The sequence below is a fragment of the Platalea leucorodia genome (assembly GCF_965183815.1).
Source record: "Platalea leucorodia genome assembly, chromosome: 5".
Lineage (NCBI taxonomy): Eukaryota > Metazoa > Chordata > Aves > Pelecaniformes > Threskiornithidae > Platalea > Platalea leucorodia.
This window is the reverse complement of record NC_138827.1, coordinates 63,034,218-63,053,138: the sequence shown is the minus strand read 5'-3', so window position 1 is coordinate 63,053,138 and position 18,921 is coordinate 63,034,218. Positions and strand designations below refer to the sequence as shown.

At 41.2% G+C, this 18,921-nt stretch overlaps 1 protein-coding gene across 5 annotated transcripts in view; it reads right to left on the bottom strand.

The window, feature by feature from the left end:
- Positions 1-18,921, bottom strand: part of IKZF2 (IKAROS family zinc finger 2) — a gene marked incomplete at its 3' end in the record, with an annotated part of 108,555 nt that overhangs the window by 30,696 nt on the left and 58,938 nt on the right. For 3 of the 5 annotated variants that reach the window (XM_082312101.1, XM_082312103.1, XM_082312105.1), the window contains exons 3-4: positions 17,537-17,803; positions 7,599-7,766 (exon numbers count right to left, since the gene is read on the bottom strand). In XM_082312101.1, coding sequence (XP_082168227.1) covers positions 7,599-7,766; positions 17,537-17,803 — 435 coding nt within the window. The remainder of the gene's footprint in view (positions 1-7,598; positions 7,767-17,536; positions 17,804-18,921) is intronic. The other 2 variants (XM_082312102.1, XM_082312104.1) reach the window with 1 other exon arrangement.

Genomic DNA, 18,921 nt, shown 5'->3' with positions numbered 1-18,921 from the left:
GCTTTTTTGATGCCAGTGAAATCCCACATATAGTACTGTGACAGAATAAAAGCCCAGAGGAAAAAGAAAGTCAGTGTCTCGTTTGCTCCTCCAAAGCAGGATGGCTGGCTTAAGAACTGGCATCACCCAGCAGTGGAGAATTTTCTGTTTTCCCTCCAAATAGCAGCCCAGTAGGGCAGGACCAGGTGCTTCATTCTGGTTGTATATGGCCTGAGGCAACACAAAGAGGGTCAGAATCTGGCTGATGATGCCAGGGTGTGAATTGCTAACGTGGAGGGGAGACAGAAAACACACAGAAAACTGGATGTCAGCAGTCCCATCCCAAACACACACTTCCATCTTGGCACAAGCATCCTATGAGGAAGAAAGGAACTGGTCCAACTTAATGAGGGATGATCCCATGTGAATCTTACACCATGCTGATGCTGTCTAAACAAGGACCTTGTTACTCCTAAGTACTGTGGTGCTATCTGACCTTCTGGATAAGGTGACAGCGGTCAGGAGGTCTGAAGAAAAGGGCAAAGGACATGCTGTCCCCTCCTTGTGAGCACCTTGTTGCACTGAAGAACTGAAATCTGCCCTGGAGAACTTTCCCTCATGGTGAAGCTGCAGTGTTGGGGCATTAGTGCTCCATCTTCTTCCCCATTTTGGGGTGCAGGACTTCCTACCTTAACACAAAACTCTTCCTTACCAAGGATCCAGAGACAACCTGACACCAAACACACAATTCTGCCACCCTGTCTCATTAAGGAGAGGAAACTTGGATGATCAGGGAAAAGAAGGAGATTGTGCAACCTCCCTCCAGACCTACTCTCCCCCTTCTCTCTGCTGAAGAAGGGAGGACTTGCTGGTAGACCTGCAGGTGGCAGAGACGTAGAAAAGCCATGTTCCACTGAGAGATATAGCAGAAGGCACAAGACTCGTCTCACAGATACCACGATAAATCTTAGCACCTACTAATCTTGCTATGAACCGATATTTAGAACAAGAATACTCCCATGGTATTGGTGTCTCTCATTGCTAGCAGAGTGGGTGAGTCTGTCTCTATTCAGCCAATTAACAGGCAGCCCCCCCAAGCACTAAAGGAATAGGGCACCTCCTGCTCAATCACATACTCGGGGGGGGGGGGGGGGGGGAGGGGGAAGGGGGAGTGGTAAAAAAAAAAAAAAAAAAGAAAAAAAAAAAGGGAAAAAGCTGATACCCAGTCCTAAGAGACCTAAGAGAGAGATATATTAATGAGGCTGATAAACAGCACATCTACCTTTGCTCGCGAGGACCACTTCTGTTTCTCTGTCTTATCTGTCGGAAACAGATCTCCTGGGTTGAACAGTCAAAGATTGATCCCTAACTACCACAGATAAGAGGGAATCTTTATGGAATTTCAAGACTTTTAGAAGTCCAACAAGCAAAATGTGAACACTTCTTGCTTTGGGTGGAATCATTCTCTTTTCACAAGTTCCCCTGAAAACAAAGCCCAAATGTACTTTTTTTGGAAAGGTCATGATCCTAGAGCATCTTTAAACCAAAGACGGTTTCTCAGTGATACTTATGCCCTGTAGATAAGGCTCAGCGTGACCAAGCTTACACAGTGAGATAATTCTGAGGACATGAAAGATGATCTTTTCATATAGCTGATACTAATACTTGTCACAGTAGTGCTCTGGAGGTGAAGATGACCCCACCACTTCAAGGATCAGGTTCAGATGGGGCTTTAGTGAAGCATGGGATACAAGTTGGCTCTACAGAAGATTAAACTTCAAATAAGGATGCCTAGGGGATGAAAGACCTGGCATACCAAACTCCTACCCTGGTACACATTTTGATGTTACCTTCCAAAAATGCACATACAAACAATATGGAAAGCAGAATACCAGAGATTTTAGAGACTCTACAACACAAGACTGAAGGCCTCTAGGTACTGGACGTATTAATGAGAAAGCAGAGCTGCTGCAGTATTGTGTATATGCTAATAACAGTTTGGAACCTGGAGTCCGATAAGAAAAACACAAAATGATTTTGTGACGAGGTTAATTCCACTGAGTTTAACTGAAACAGTGTAAGAAAACCTGAGAGGAAGAGCAGCTCTGCCTGATTAAATAGAGCTCTAAGTATTAGATCAACAGAATAAATGCCCACTGGCTCATCACAACTGAGGGAAGATGCTGTTTGCTAACCTACTTGCTGAACTGGGATTTGCATGTAAAATATCCCCTCACCTCTTCACATACTTGCTTCATTTTTCACAGATAGTGTCCTACTTGTTCACATTTAATTCCCCCCCCCCTCCATTCACAATGTGTTTGAGTCAGTCCAGCTCAGAGTGCAATGAGTATTTCAGGTCCCAAGATTCTTCTAATTATGATGTTCCCCATCCTCAAAAACATGGTTACAGAGTAGATACTGGGCCTTTCGAGAGTAGAGATGTTAATAGTGGTAAAAGTCTCTTCAAGATGAAAAAAGCAGTTTAAAACATTGACTCTTCATTATTCTTAATAACCATCCTTGCCACTGTTTCAATAATTCTCACTGGCTTTTGACAGGCAGGACTTAATGCATAGCATTGTGTTTTTCAGCACTGTGCTTGTTCATCCAATTTTTTATCTGGACTGAGACACTCACAGGTGGAATGACTCTCCCAAACATGTATTGAGTCAGGCATGTCATCAGAATTAGGAACCAGATTCCTTCTGCCTCTGAGCACAGTCGCACACACAGATATCACTTGTCAGTTCTGCTGACAACAGCCATGCAATTGCAGGTGTGTAGGCCATCTTGAATGGCTCACTACCACACAGGAGGAGCTGAGACAGAAGTCCTTATGGAGAAGAGATGAGAAAGACAGACTTCCAAACCAAGAAACATAAAAAGAGTTACTAAACCACCTTTCCATGAATGGGGCATTTACCTTTTTAATTATACATGCCTTTCATCTTGCTCACTGTACATAGTTTGCTAAGATCGTGCTTTTGGGAGTTTTTGCCTAAGCCTTTCTTTTCAAAACAAATGCTTCATTGCTCTTCTTTTGCAAATAAAATGATACCATTAGTTCAGTGCTATTGAAGAGCTGAGCAGTAACAAACAATGTGCAGCAGCAGCAACACAAGACGACAAGGGGGGGGAAAGAGCAAATATCTGTTAAAAGCAGAAAAGGGGAAAAATAATTTTCTAAACAGGAAAGAAGAATCTTGGAAGCAAATTTTAAAATGTATTGTGAGGAAAAGCTTCTGTGACAGGAAAAAATAATCATCTGACTAGGCAGAAATAAACAGTAAAACTGCTTTCATATATGAATAACACTTACATACTCCCACAGTAAGGGAATGTGATTGAAATTGCCAAGATGAAGACAGAAAAATCAGGAAGTTCCAGAATTAAGGTTGCCCAAGAAGGCTTCATGCGGCCAGTCTGTGTGTATGCATGATGAGACAGTCTTAAGTATCACAAAAAATCACAAAATAATTTGCCCACAGGACCATCCTGGCTTAGTGCAAAGGATAGATGAATGGTTCTCACTTAATGAAAACCTATTCTGTGTTTTGTTTTCCCCTTAGCAAGTGATCCTATCCCTCATTTACGGCTTACTGCCCAAGCCCTGCTCTGAAAATTAATGCACTCATGTTTTCTATGGGCTCTTCCAGATTGCTCATCATTGCAGCCTTGACTTTTTTTAAGAACTATCAAAGCATTTATGTTTACAATAGCATTATGAGGGGAGGGCTGACTTGGCTCCATTTTAGACACAAGAGAAATTCATGTCAAAACATAACTGCTGATTTTACATGCCCATCTGAGGATGCGTGGCTTTTCAGAGTAAAACAGCATCAGGTTGTACGTCATATCTTTCAAAGTATGGAGGTCAACATCTAGGTGCTTTAACCATCAGATTGATCTGTCAGATCAACGGTCTTCCTTAAAACTTCTGCTTTTTGTTAATTAATCGCCTACAGTAGAATTCGTCTCATCTGTTTTGTATCTGCCTTTGTCTAGTTGTGCAATTCCAGAGATGCTGGAGAAGATGGGCACGTCTCAGGGTGAGATAGCAGGTACTCTGTGACTGCCATCAGGAGATTGGCTTTGTTTCCATGTTTTCCTCTTTAAAAACAGCAAAAGCTAGGCAAGGTGAAGCCAATCCCTGCTGGTTTGTCAAGTGCATCCTGCAGGAGGGGGCTACCAACTTTTGCCCCAGCCCTCCACAGCCCGTCCTTATGCTCACGTCCTGGAAGCCCAGTCAGGCACCTCTCCTGTATTATCTATGTTGTGGATCTATGGAGTTAATTCTGAAAACAACATCTGAAAGTCCTGCAAGTACCCTGAGGCTCATGCCCACTCTTAGTGTAATTCTGTGCATGAATGTCTCCCCAGGCGTTATCCTAGTGATGTCCTGAAGGCATCATTATATTCCTGAAATCAAAGGAGTTGCATGTGGGAGGAAAATATAGACACAAAGTTCATCAGAACTCCATATGTCAGTAAAAGGTAAATAATCACAGGCGTAAATCACTGCAAGATAAGTCCTTAATTATTTAGGGTTACACAGCAGCAGCATTGCAGATGCGAAGTAATATTCTGTTAACCACTCATCCTGGGAACACTTATATAGAAAAATATTATTCTGTACAAGAAAGGAAGGCAAAATGTGGATTGTGATGCTTAGAAACATTTTCAAATGAATAGGAAATAATATTAAAAAGTATGAACAAAAAATCTATCCAAAGGGAAAAAAAAAAAAAAAAAAAGAGAAAGAAGCTGTTACAATTTTTTTTTTTTAAGTTAATAGTAGTTTCAGCTATTTCAAATATCTCTGAGATGCTTCTGCTAATTTCTTTTTGCAATTACATTTCCTTATTTTTTCACCTTTCCTGTCTTAATGTATGAAAACCCTGTGCACTAAGCACAGGAAAAATTGACTAACCTGCAGTAGTGAGTGAGTTTAACTGACTAAGTGGTGACACAAACAAAGTGCTTTCAAATTCACAGATCAAACTAGCTGGGAAGAAAAAAAAGATATAAAAAAAATTCTTCAATTCCTTTCCTGCATACTCTGCCTTCCATAAAAAATTAGTAGTTTAAAACCTTCTTGGGAAGGAAAAAAGAGTGCGGGTTTTTGACTAATAGTACTCTCTTATTTAAGGAGAAGGACATACACCATAAAAAAGGAAATTGGTCTTGCATTTATGAAATCATATGCCAGATTCTCAGCTGGTGCAAAACAGCAGTACTTCCCTTGCTTAGGTGATGTAATTCCAATCTACATCAGCTGAGGACCTGGATCCAAAGAGCTTTACATTTATGATTATAAAAACATATTCAGACTCACCTCAATTTAGACATTGTGTACCAGATTGAAACTGGATTGAAGTCTCATATTTCAAAATAGTTTTCAACCTCTTCTTTCTATCTTTTATCTGATATCCTCTTTTATGGTCAGAAATAGCAGAAGATGTGAATCTGCTGTAAATTTGGTGAAGTTTACTAGATTTGTTACACCTTCAAGGTCTACTTATGGGTTTTGACGTGTGCTATATTAAAGCATGAAGTGTTTGCATAGTACACGGATACAAAACTGTTTAAAATCTCTAGGAAACACCTACCATCTTCTTCATGAACCAGGTTCACATATATACGCATAAACCAACCAAGCTTGTCTATATGACAGGGACAGAAAGACACCTTAACTTCCTTGCTCACATACAGACTGGCATTTCACCTTGGTGTAGGTGGGTGCCAGGTTTTAGGGCGATAGCCCAAGTTTTTAACTCTTCATCTGTGTGTGCTACTTTAAGAACTGTCTTGAAGAGTATTGTGGGAGCACTTGTCTGTTCCTGCTGGCCCTCTGCTGAAAACTCTTGTAGCTGACTGCTTCAAGGGGTGACACTTTCTCCGCTGAAAACAAAACATAAAATTACAAATTGAGCGCAACTGAACACAGCTAAGTCAGTTAGGGAAGGAGCTCCAGGGGAACTCGTGTGCCTAAGCAGCTTAGGTGCCTTCTGAAAATCCCACACCTTTACATTTCATCCTCATGCAAAAAGCAGAAACATCAGCCATGTACTTTTCACACAGGAAGAACGAACAATCTCTATCAATGGCTGTATCTAGGTAACAAAATTTATATTCATATTATGAAAACAATCTTCAACCGCAATGTTCATGTTTTGTAATGTGGGCTATTTTATGCCACAACTCCCTTTTTTATTTTAATTGTGAACATTTTTATTGTGTTTTCTTTTTTACTAAATTTCAAGTTGAAACTGCAGTTATGGTCAGATGTGCGAAAATTACAACTCACAGTTCCAAAGACATTTTCCCTTCTGACTTTCAGATCAAATCCTCTCAGCTGACAACTCTCAAGCCATTCTCTCTTAGCCTGTCCCACGCTTGCACGCCCTTGGAAACTCATGTTTTCTGTCAGCAGTACGATCACATTGATACAGCCTCCTGCGTACTCCAAAGTCTACCTGGAGAAGCTGACTAGCTTATCCTTTCTCATTCTTGGAAATGCCAAGGCAACTCTGTATCCTAAGACCAACCTAATGTTCATAAAACAGAAACCTCTACTGAAGTGAGGCTGACCCTGTAGAAGAAATGTGTATAAAGAGTCAGGAAGGCCCATGATTACATTTTCACATGCAGAGTTTCTGTCTGAGGCTGCACTTCAACCACTGTGTTTCAGTAGTCACACATTTGCTAACACCTCAAAAAAGTTCATCTGTAATGCTGTCACTTGCAACCAGTCCAATTATCTCTGCTCATTCAACAATGAAAAACACAGTCTCCTATGAATGGCCTGGACACAGAAGTTGAACATCCTAGGAGATAAAAAATGCAGCAAGTTAAGATCTTACTCAAGAGTCATACACAAATGAGTAAGCGGGCAGAATGCAGCCCCTTGGTGTAGCGTACAGGGACTAGAAACACATTTGATCCTGATCATCAGGCTACCAACGTGGCTACTAACATGCCATTATGCGCCAGGTATTTCTTTAGAACATATCAAGAAACTATATCAAGTAGATTTGATATAGACATGATATGCTCAAGTAGCAAGGCAAGACAAAACCAATCTCTCTCCAATACCTTCTGTTCTAGGGTGCGTGCTGTGGCTGCCATGGATGAGGACTCTACAGCAAGATGTAACTGAATCAAAAATGCCATTAGGAGTATTTTGAAAGATGAACAAGTATGAACTCCACCAGCATATGGCATTTATTAGATGAAGAAATGGGTATGAACTGCGAAGCAGGCTTCCAAGAGCACACAATTATTCTTTGAGATCTTTGGAATATTCACAGTCACTTTGGGGCTGAGCGCGTCAAAACAATCTGCCAGCAAAGCCTGGATACACCCAAGGAGATGTTCAAAGGGAAGTGCGATAGCATCAGCAGAGGAGCTCAGTTACACAAAAGGAGAGGTGTGGCTGAACCACAGCTTTTCTGATTCATGTCAAGGCTTTCCCAAAGTTCAGAGCTGCACTATCTGAAGAGGATGGTACAGACCCAGAGCCACCAGGAACACACAGTTATTTTCACAACCCACTTCACTTGAACAGCAATGACAAAAGAAAAAGCAAGAGGGAAGAGAAGACAAGGAGGGCTTACCAGAGTGCGTCCTGAGGTGTCCTGTGAGGGCATCCCTCCGTCGGCAGGCATAGCTGCAGAAGGGACATTTGAACGGTTTCTCCCCAGAGTGCAACTTGATGTGCCTCAGCAGGTTCCCCTTCTGGGTAAAAGAAGCTCCACATTGGTTACAGTGGAAGGGGCGTTCACCTGGAAGGAAAACGGAAGGGAGATAGCTATCAAGAAACATCAGAAGATACATGGAGCCCGTTATCCCTCTCTTTGTAACACTGCCATCTTACATAGGTACAGTCCCCACCACCACCATCACACGGCACTTGCTGAAGTCGGAGGCTGTTTCTTTGCACAAGGGGCAAAGCCTCCAATAGTGATCTGGAACTCTTTTCTTCTGCAGCATCAGCTTGAGGTGATTAACGCAGCCTGATTTTCATAAGGTTCTACACCTTGGAGGTTTTATCCTTCATAAAAGACGAGTTCTGCTCAATATTTAGATCCATAACCATGGTTTTGTGGTATTTATCTCTATGGTTTTGCACTTATTTTTAGTATAGGTCCAATCCATATGACTATTTAGAACTGATCATAACAATTGGACTTAGACAGATGTTAAGGTCTTTGCTTCAAACCAAATCTTTTGCTTACATTATACTATAACTGAAATCCCTTTTTGAAGGCTGCTTTGCATTGCTAGAGTGGTATGAAGAGAATCCATGCAAGTGAGAATCAGGCCCACAAGCTCTGGACAGTAGCAAACACTGAGAAAAATCTTATGCCATTAAACTGTGAAATAAGAAAATTTGTGCTCTAAGTAAAACTAACTGAAAAGACTTGTTTGATAAAAAAAAAAAACAAAACAAAACAACAGAAACCCTACACCTTACCCTCTGCTTTCACCCCATGCATTCACACACATGCATGCAAAACTTATTTTGATGTTAATCCTTCATATTTGCCCTGGACAGTGGGGGTTGGGTCCGTAACAACAAACACCAACAAATTTTTTATTGTTATTATTTAGAGGAAAACCCTTGACAAACTCATACAGGTTTTGTGAAATATTATCAAAACCATACTCTATGTCAACATTTGTTGAGGACACTCAGTCTGCTCCAGCATTCCTGGGCAGGTAGTCAGCTCTAATCATCTACTTATATCCCACTGGGTACAGTGCAAATCAATAGGGTACCAGCATATACTCGTGCTGGCCACTTGCCTAAGCGCTTTACTGCAGGTGGGCTCTAGATGCTGAAATGTTTTCACCAACTAGGGCCCCTGTTCAACAAGGTCATGAACATCAGATTTCAGATGTAAGTGGTCTCATTCAACGTATCACCTATTATGGAGCCTTGGTCAATGCCTGGTGGGACTTTGAGGCCTTTTTTCACTGGCCTGAAGCACAGTTCTTGTGAAAAACGAACATGTTCTCTGACCTGTCACATCTCTCTAAAGCCTTTTTCAATTTCTTTAAAACGATTACTCCCTTGCTGCACAAAATTAATGCTATGTTTTTATCAAAGTAGTTCATGTGTCTAGTGTGAAGTCCAACATATGTCTGTTGATTGAAATGGAAAGAGAGGGAAGAAGAGAGCTCTTACAGATGTCCACTAGCGATTCTTGCTTCAGTGGTTTGAACCATTGCCAGCATTACAGTCCTACCAGGAGGGCAGCAGAAGGCAGGTGTGCCGTATATATGCCATACCTCTGCAACTTCACTTCACGTGTGTGAGCTGGAAATTACATCTGAAACCACTGCAGATGCACCAAAGAAGATACTAAGGTTTCTGCAATCTTGCCAAGAACATTATGGAGTAACGATAAAAAAAATCAGGGCATAAAGCTCATCTTCCAATACACTGAGCACGAGCTCATTGGAATTGATAAAGAGCTTGTGGTTTCCCTTTTAAACTCCCACACTATACTTAAAGGATCTGATTAGCCATTATCTTCTTTTGTATCATTTCAAAATGTCCATAACAGAGATATGTAAAGAGGCTGCACTAGAAAAATATATGGTTTTTTTTTTATTTTCTGTTTTGCTTTTGCTGTCTGAGAAAACAGGCAAAACCCCTTCCTTTGACACGTTTCTCAGTATTCAGGAATGATAGCTTCAGTTTCAGGATGACAACATTAAAGATGGTAGCGAGTTTCTTACCAAGACTAAAGTCTTTCCTTTTACTCCTGCTGTATTTAAAACTATGCAGTTAATGTGTTTTATCTACTACATCACCTGCTTATCTGATATTTTGGAGGCCACATATGAGCCGGTATTATTCCTTGATAAACTGACAGCTGAAGAGATGCTGAAAGCCTTTGGTCAGCAATACAAATAACCCCTGCACTAAAGTTCAGTCACAAAGATGACATGGAAACACTCACCACAAAGTCACCAATAATCTGCTCCTCTCTTACAACAGACAGAATCTGCTACAATAGCACATTTTACCTTAAATAACCTTTCTATCTATTTAAAGCCAGCATGAATTCATTTTTCCTACTGGCTTAATTCTGGGTAAATAACTGCTTTGATCTGTTTATTATACTTTTGTCCAATCATTTGATTGCTGCTCCTTGTTTAAGCTGCAGGCTTGTGGGATGACCGTTAATTTTAGTCACACCTCCGTGCTATTGATTAGCAGCTTTTACATTTAGCACAGCTAATCTGAGAGACCATTATCCAACAGAAGGGTGCACAAAAAAAGTAAAGACTGAATAATAAGAAGATTTTGCTGGTTTTCTAAGAACTCTGCTGTCTGATGCCCACTCCAGATAATAGCAAACCAGCCTTCTTTATCACTTCAGTGCCTTGAGAAGACTGTTTTCCAATTACTTCTCCTGCTGCCTTTTCCTAGTAGGTTTGTAAGCAGTTCTGCAGTATTATTATTTCCTAATAACAAAATAACAACTTTGACGTCCTTATTCACTTCCCTTACACTTCTGTGAAAAGTAAAAGTTTTTATTCATAGGTTGAAATTAATCACACTTCAAACTAACCATCCACTCACAAAAAGTCTTTACCTAAATACCTTTCTTCTCGACATGGCTGTCCCTGACCACGTTTAAAATATTTTCCTGTCTTTGGAGATGACGGCAGCGCAGACATACCAGAAACTGTAGACCTATTAAACTAGGGGCATACACAACTACAAGAGGCTACTGATAATAATAAACATGGTGTGTATTTCACAATTATAGATATCTATGTGTTTACTGTCTGACTTTATAAACTTATACTGATCTATTAAAATAAGAACTCCTTATAAGAAGGACGTACTGAAATGTGACTAAGCAAGCTTTTTGCTTTTCAACAATGGAAACTATGGGACTGCAAAATATTTTTAGCTTACTAAAGGTTTTTCTGCCCTGGTTTAGCTCTAAATACTTAAATATCAAAACTTTTCTCTATTTTAGGGCTAAAAAAACAGGGCAAAAAACGCTCAAACCTTAGTGATTTAAAAAAAAAAAAAAAAAAAAAAAAAGTGTTTCTGAGTGGGGAGAGGGGGAGGAACAGCTAACCAAACAAAAAAGATGTTTCTTTTCAACTCCAGATTTAAGATCTAAAGCCAGACAAAACCAAGAATGCCTGAAAAGCCTTGTTCTCCAGTGCAGGGAATTTAATTATCTAAAGTAACTTCAGGAATGGACAAGGCAAGGTAAGCGAGAGCTGCAAAGTATTACCTTTCGTAAAGGCTTAGTAAGAGGGACTTGTGCCAGGGAACACCCCTGATAATTAAAATAAATTAATAAATAAATAAATCCATGGGGTTTTCTCATTTGACAGTTAAATAAAGTATTAATTAAAAGGTATGATTTCAAATATTTACCTCTAAATTACAGTAAAATACGGCTGGAACTTCACAGTTCATTGTTTAACATGCATCCATTACAGCTACGTCTCCTCCAGGAAAAATAATAACGAACTATCACTGCTCTTTAGCTACACCAGTATCTGAAGTACACAAGTTTACTTGCTGTTGTGTAAACAAATACGGAGATGAAAGGTGAAGTGGACCAACAAAGTCAGGGTTATTAGCAAGACACAGTCCTTTCACAAGTATCTTTAATATATGGCAGCTGGCTGGAGACTTCATAGCACAAGCTACAAATGCTGCCTAGCTGATACAACCTGAAACCAGGCGAAGGAACTGATTAACATCCTACTAATAGCTTTCATATTTTACCGTGTATATGTCAAATGTTATTTCAAAAAGCAAACCAACTCCTTTTTCTGCTTAATTGGAAGCTTCCCTGCACAATAACTCTCCTTTACCACCTCAGCACGGAAGTGCTGCGCAGAAGTTTCAGTATGAGTTATCCTTCTTCGAATCTCATACCAGTGCAAAATACATCAGTGATATTTTCTGTATCAAAACAGAAATTCAACTGAGGACAAAGAGCCCGCAGACCTTGCAACCAAGGAGACTTAGATTTTCATAACCCTTGGCTGGTAACTTTTGTCCCTTTGAGATCAAATGGAGCAACTCACAAAATAATACATAATAATCTCGTTAACAGCGAGGCCTGGTTATTTCTACAGCAGTTCTCAGGTCCCTTCCTGGGAATGTTTCAATTACGTTTTTAAAAAAAAACACTGGTTTTAAAGTCTCTTTACAATAACAAGAAAAGCCAGGATAGAGTCCTTCTGAATATAAGAACCAGGTCCAATGGGACTACATGTAACATCTGTCCTGGTTAAATGTGTATCTAAGATCTCAGCCTTTTTTGTTTGGCACATATTCTTGATATGCAAAGGATAGCTTAGGTACTTCTCAAACAGGTTTGTTTTTTTTTTTTTAACCTTTTAATGCAAAATTCCTGTGCCCATGCGGCCATCAGAAAGTATTTGCTCGTACTAATAATACTGATTTTCACCCTTCCATAGTAGGTTTTTTGTTAATATTCAGTTAAAGTGAAACATTTCTCCTGACTCATCAGATGCTGCAACTGCTCTGATTCTGCTCTGTCCCAGGAGCACAAATGAAATATTAGCTGCGCTACCAACACACTGACAGACAGCGAGTTGCAACCTGCCTTTACCCAAGCGAAATAAAGAGCAGACGACTTTGCTTCATTTCTGTATTTGTTATTCTGGGTACTATCTAGTCTGCATATCTACTTACTGTTCTATCAGATTCACTTAACGGGCTGCACATCACTTGAAATCAGTGATTTTACTAGGGTCTTTTGTTGGGAAAAACCTACTTCCAGATGGGGCAATTTATTATAAAACCGTAGTGACAAATCTCTCATGAAAAAATCCTGGGAAATCCTGGGTGATTTCCAAGTGTCCTCTATACACAGATTTATGACCATATTCTTAAGAGAGAAAAATCCTTTAAGTGAACTGGTAAAAATATCAAAAGAGTTTAGCTACTCAGTACTGCGAGTACAACACATCCTTATGCAGACAGCAATTTTAAAAACTTAAGCTCCTCTTCCTTATGCTTAAGTAGAAAATGGGACTTTTGGAAAAATTAGAGTTAGGAACCTAAGTAGAAAATATCACTTTTAGAAATTTGGCCCGACAATTTTTGATTCAGTGCCAAATTGATTCCTATTGCAAGAGGTAGGAGCCTACACTAGGTTACAAATTACAAATGAAACCAAATAAAACCTTTCTACAAGAAGAGTAAGACAGACAGATCAACAGAGTTAATTGTAATGTGTTAACATGACCATTTATTTAAATTTGTTCCCGGTTAGCTGCTTAAGCCATGTTCGTTTATACTGAACAGCACAATTAGGTTTTTCCTCATTTATTAATTGTGTCCCAAAAACTTGAACTCTGCATGAAAAAAAAAAATTAAATAGCATTCAGTGTTCCAGTCCTGCATATGTTAAATTATAACACTATGTATGCTAAAGCAGAACTTGCAGATTTCCCTCATGTTTGACTGAACTACCATAATGTATCTCATTTCACTGACTTTATGGTACTAAAATGCACGTGAAGTGCAAACAAAGATCTGAGACACTCTTGTGGTTAGGACCCCAAAAAAGCCTAAAAATAACCTATCAGCAGCCCAAAGTGAGAATGGGGCACGACTACAATCCCTGCTGCCTTCTGCATTGTGCCCTGTCCCTGGGGACCTAGCTTTGCTCTGCCACTGTCCCGCTGCATCCAAAAAGAGAAAGCATTTAAGCTCTGGGTGTTCTTAAAACAATGAAACAATGAGGATGACCCCAATCCTCCCTTAGAAATAAAAAGTATTTCAGAATCCAGCAGTGGACTAGATAAAGGACTGGACATTGGAGGGCGGGGGGGGGGCGGGGAATCACAATTCAGAGAGCACAGGAGAAAGACACGTGGACCTCACAGATCACAGAGGCAGCAGCACAGCTGTATCAGCAAATGGTTTCTGCTTTGCCAAAAATTAGGAGCAAGGAAATTTTAATTTAGGCCCACTAGCAGAAAGCCTTATCTTCTTCCTCTCCCCTTCCCTCAACATCCCCAAGCACAAGCCCCTGGAGTATCCAGTGGCAATATTATGTGATTAGTCATCTCCTGGAGTAACAAAAAGCTCTGATAAAGATGCTGCAACTCAGGGCATGTGCTGTGGAATATGAAATTTGGACCAAAAGAAGATAGCATGGGAAAGGAGGAAAATAAAGCAAACCTGACACATGCTATTTTTCTGACATGAGGACATGGCACGTGAGGGACAGGGTGGGGGGTTACCCTGCTCACTAAAGCAGGAGAGTGCATCATGCTTAATTCCCACATTGAGTATTTTATTTATTTTCTATCAGTGATGACAAATAAATAGAAAGGCCTTTTCCCGAAGGCCATGCAGATTACAAAAAACACTTCACCTGAATTATCAGTGTTTCAGAGAAATGTTGTATTCAGCAGTATCAGACGAGCAATGCCAAGGGCTCCATGGCAGAGGTGCCATGGACCAAAGCATCGCTTGCACCACGTGCACGAGGCAGTGCTTGTGCAGATCCAAAGGATGAATGGGAAACCCCCGTCTTGGTCTATCACGGGAAGGGGCGACTACAGGCATCAGAGGAAATGGATGCTCCAGCACATGAGGATGAGAGATGGGACACTGAGCTCATCTACTCTGGCCTCATCCACAGCACAGATTATTTTCACTGTCCCTATATCTGTTTGACTGAACTACCATAACATGGCAGGAGAAAACAATTGCTCCTCAGGAACAGATGAATAATGGCTGCAGAAAACTGTGCCCCTTTACGTGCATTACGCAGCCAAAGCCATACAGCACAGCTTCTTGCAAAGCCTGGGTCCCTGGCGTAAGGAAAGCCAACTCTTGTCCCAGCATACACGCAAATTACAGCCTCTACTATGGACCACAGCATTTTGTGTGATTTACATAGAATGCTGACAGGTTTTTTGGGAAGGGAGAAGGACTTTGGTTTTTGCCAATGCAAACAACTGGCCAGACCGTGCTTTGGTTGTGTACAGATAAAGAGCAGAGTAAGGCGGGATTCAGCTCCCAAAACATACTGAAATTGGCTTTGAGAGGTAAGGATTTACGTGCCAGTTGCATTAGCTGATAAAGAATATCATCTGTTTCCACTCGTTAGGGACAACCTCCCTTCCCTCCACCATTCTCCCTTGGGCTGCAAAACCAGACTACCCACAGGTCAGGGCTCATTCCAGAGCTGGGGCCAGCCCATCGCACCCGGCTGCCGAGGAAGTGGCAATACATTTTAAAATAGTGCACTTTAAAAGATAGATACCAGTATGTTAAAAATACTCCTTAAAATCAAGGATGTGGAAATCCAAGCAAACTTCTCCTTCTGTTGTGGACAGTGAAGTAGCAGCATGTATTAAAAAACAAACAAACAAAGTGAGGGGGAAAAAAAAAATCCCCCGCAAAATTTGCCAACTGGTTTACTGACAGTAGAGCACCAAGCTGCACGTTAAAAGGAATGCCATTTCTATATGCTTGAAATCATCTGTATAGAGCAATACATCACAGCTCCTCGGCTCGGATGGGAAAAGAGTCAGAGCTCTACGAGGAACCAGCAGTAGCCCAAAGGAAAAAGCTACCAGTTATGCAATTCCTACCCATGCACCCGCATACAGCCGTCTTGCCTGCACGCAAATGAGATTTTGTTCTGTTCGCTTTGAATTTGCATGTCTTCTTTAACATGAAAAAGGCAGCTTGTCTGTATTTAGAAGATGCACTAGCTATTCAGCATCTCAAAAAATGCAGACCATTTAATTAAGTACCTGAATCTAAATTTAGCAGGTCTAATTTAGCGGCTCAAGTTCAAATACGTGGACTCCAATGCACCTACAATACATATGCTCAGATACGTGCAAGTGCAAATGAAAACTTTTAGGGATGTTGAAAGCTGGGAACTCGGTCTGTTACATTCTCTATTCTCTCCCTCCTTCCCAGTAATAGCATGTCAAATTCTTAATCAAGATTTTGGTTCTCCAGCTACTGCTTTTCCCCTGTCGCAATTGCTGTCTAAAATCATGACTGCATCATAAACGATACTACAATGCTTTGCATTATACGTTTATGTTAAGTTATTATCAATACAACTTATATACAGGGCATTAACTGTGTAATACATATTTATTATTCCTCTGTACAGAAATTCTATTGATTTATTTCCCATCAAGAGCACACTACTTGACCGCAAACTACCAGGTTTACAAAGGGATTACACAAAGTCTTTCTTACTCTACCTTAAAACCCCACTTTTTTTTATCCTAACAGATATCTCGCAGTCAGTGTAAGTCTCTCACCCCATTAAATAATAGCAGAGAAAGAAAAGAAAACAAAATATCTTTCATTTTGTCCAAAAAATATGAAGGACAAACATCCACTGAGGCTCCAACATAGAAACCTGTGCTTACCCTTAGTAAGATTTAAGTGTGTATCTTAAGTTTAGCATATCTTGTAGCACTTCAGGTGACTTACATGTGCTTAAATCTCATAAAAGTTAAGCTTAAGTGGTTTTTTTGAATCAAAGGCTCTGCCAGGTAGACCTCTGCAAGACCAGAGAGCATTGTCTTCTTGCACCACCTGTACTTTTATCCTGTTGGAAGTAACTGTCACCTGAGGAGCAGCAGAGGCGAGTGAGTACCAGCCTCCTGGGCATCCCAGTTTGTCATATTAGCCAAAACTCCCCTGAAATTCCCTGGTTTGAACTCAAGGCCTCATCTTTCAGGCCCCAAAGACCCACTCAGCATATTGCAAAGGTTTCGTCCACCTCTTGAATTCTCAAATCCACAAGCCTAGTAAGCTGTTTTGGTCTCCAAACAGTAGTAGTACTAACAGTAATAAAAATAAATTATAGGCTACTGCAAGCATTGAAAGGTGACACAAAAATGGTATCTAGATGGTGAGGGGGAGCCAAGCACTAGCCCACAGTAGCAGTTCAGGTGAGGTTTTCCTGAAGGAGCTGCCATGCGATGGGCAGCAAGCCCACCCTGGCATCAGGATCGCTAGGTAACCTGTGTCCCCTGTGGGTTTTGCTAATCCCAGGTTTGCCAGGCCACTGGCATCATGCCCAACCACTTGCAAAGAAGGTGGGAGATCCCCAGGAAGATGCTGGCATTGTCCACCTGTGAGCACCTCCAAGGGAAGACTATCTAAGACCCACCTGAATGGCTCAAAAGCCCTGCACATACGCACACACATGAACACATACACACACCCCCAATGCCAGAGAATGACTCTCACCATCTTGCCCCTGGTGAAGAACAGTAAAAAAAAGGCAATTTCCAGACTTCTGTGCTGTTTTTAAGAACCAAAGGCTGGAAATCAACGTCAAGGAAGCACCATGCTTGCCAAAACCACAGAATCACCAGAATTTGGGGAGCAGGGGGAGAACAAAACCAACAAAGCCCATCTTTCCCCTCCCCAGCCTCCTGCTACCCCATGAATGAAAAGGGAAGAGAGAAGAGTTGTCAGGTAATATCAACATCAGACGCCACAGGCAGTCATCAGATTTTTCTTTCAGCTGCTTACCAGTGTGGCTCCTTTTATGTACCATTAGCACATTGGGCCCAATGCAAACCATGCCACAGACGTCACATTTCAGTTTACCATTCGGAAGCCGGATTCCTCCCTCGCTCGATAGCTCCTGGATCTTTCTGTTATCCACCATCTCGTTACTCTCAGCGAGGGGCTCTTCCAGGCTGCTTCCTTCATCATGAGCCCTGATCTCATCTTCCTGACTCAGGGGCTTCCTGTCACATTCCTCATCACTTTGCATTTCTAGCTTTACTGAATTTGCTGAAATAAGAAAAAATAAAAATAAAAATAATTAAAAACGTGTATTTTCTAAGTTCCCAATTGCTAATATCATGATAAACTTCTACTATTATCAATATTAAAGCACAGCCTTGAAGCTCCAACCAACATGAGGGCCTCATGGTGGTGATGGCACCACAAGTTACAACTGCATCTTTCTTCAAGGCTTTGTTTTTGTTTTGATTTTAAATTCCTAATTTCTATCCCTATTTTACGGCTTAGAAACAGGCACGGTGTGATCCAGAGACCTACCAAAAGTTGCAGAGATGCAGCAGGCTTAAGAACTGACCTCCTGCTTCTCAGCTTGAAACACAGGAGCCCCCTTCTCTTCAAGAAGCCCAAGTCACAAGAGCAAAGGACATAGCCAGAGCTGCTTCCTCCACGTCTCTCCTCCCTAGTGCACCAAGACGCAGGGTTTCCAAAGACAGGACACTGCACCGCCACAGCTCAAGGAAACAAGCACCCTTGGCAGGCAGGATTGTTCAAAACACAGGTACCTAGTGAAGCTGGGCTTGTGAGCTGTGTTGCTAATCTCCGAGTCACCCTGCCTCCATGGGCAGGCTTCCTGACGGAAAGGAGACCAATCTCTGGATGAGCCTCCAGTGCTTTTTTTGCTACCATCTTCTGATTCACATAAATGGGATGCTGCCAAGGCAAACAGGTCTGAAGCAAGACCTACACTGCTGGCTTATGTATATTTGCAAATGAAATAAGTGCAGCTGAAAATCTTTCATATCTGCTTGGTTAGACTGACGGGCTCACCACTGATTTCTGTGATCCCCAGGTCACAGGACAAACCTCCCCTAACTAGCAAGAGCTTGTGGGATCAGCAAATCTTTGAAGAAAATTAATGCGCCAGGCTTTTTCACATAGGGGTGTTGGTGCAGGGGTGTTTTAATCACTGTACACCCCCATTTCAATGCTTCAATGGTTGGTTGAAACTGCTGAAAGACCTGTCCCAGAGTCACACTCTTCATCCACGCTGTCAGCCAGAAGGCAAGCCCACGTGTCTGCTTCTCTAAGCCTTGATCCTGCTGAGGGGTTTAAAAAGGAGGTGATTCAGCCTTCATATCTAAGCAGTCTTTGACCTCTGTACTAAG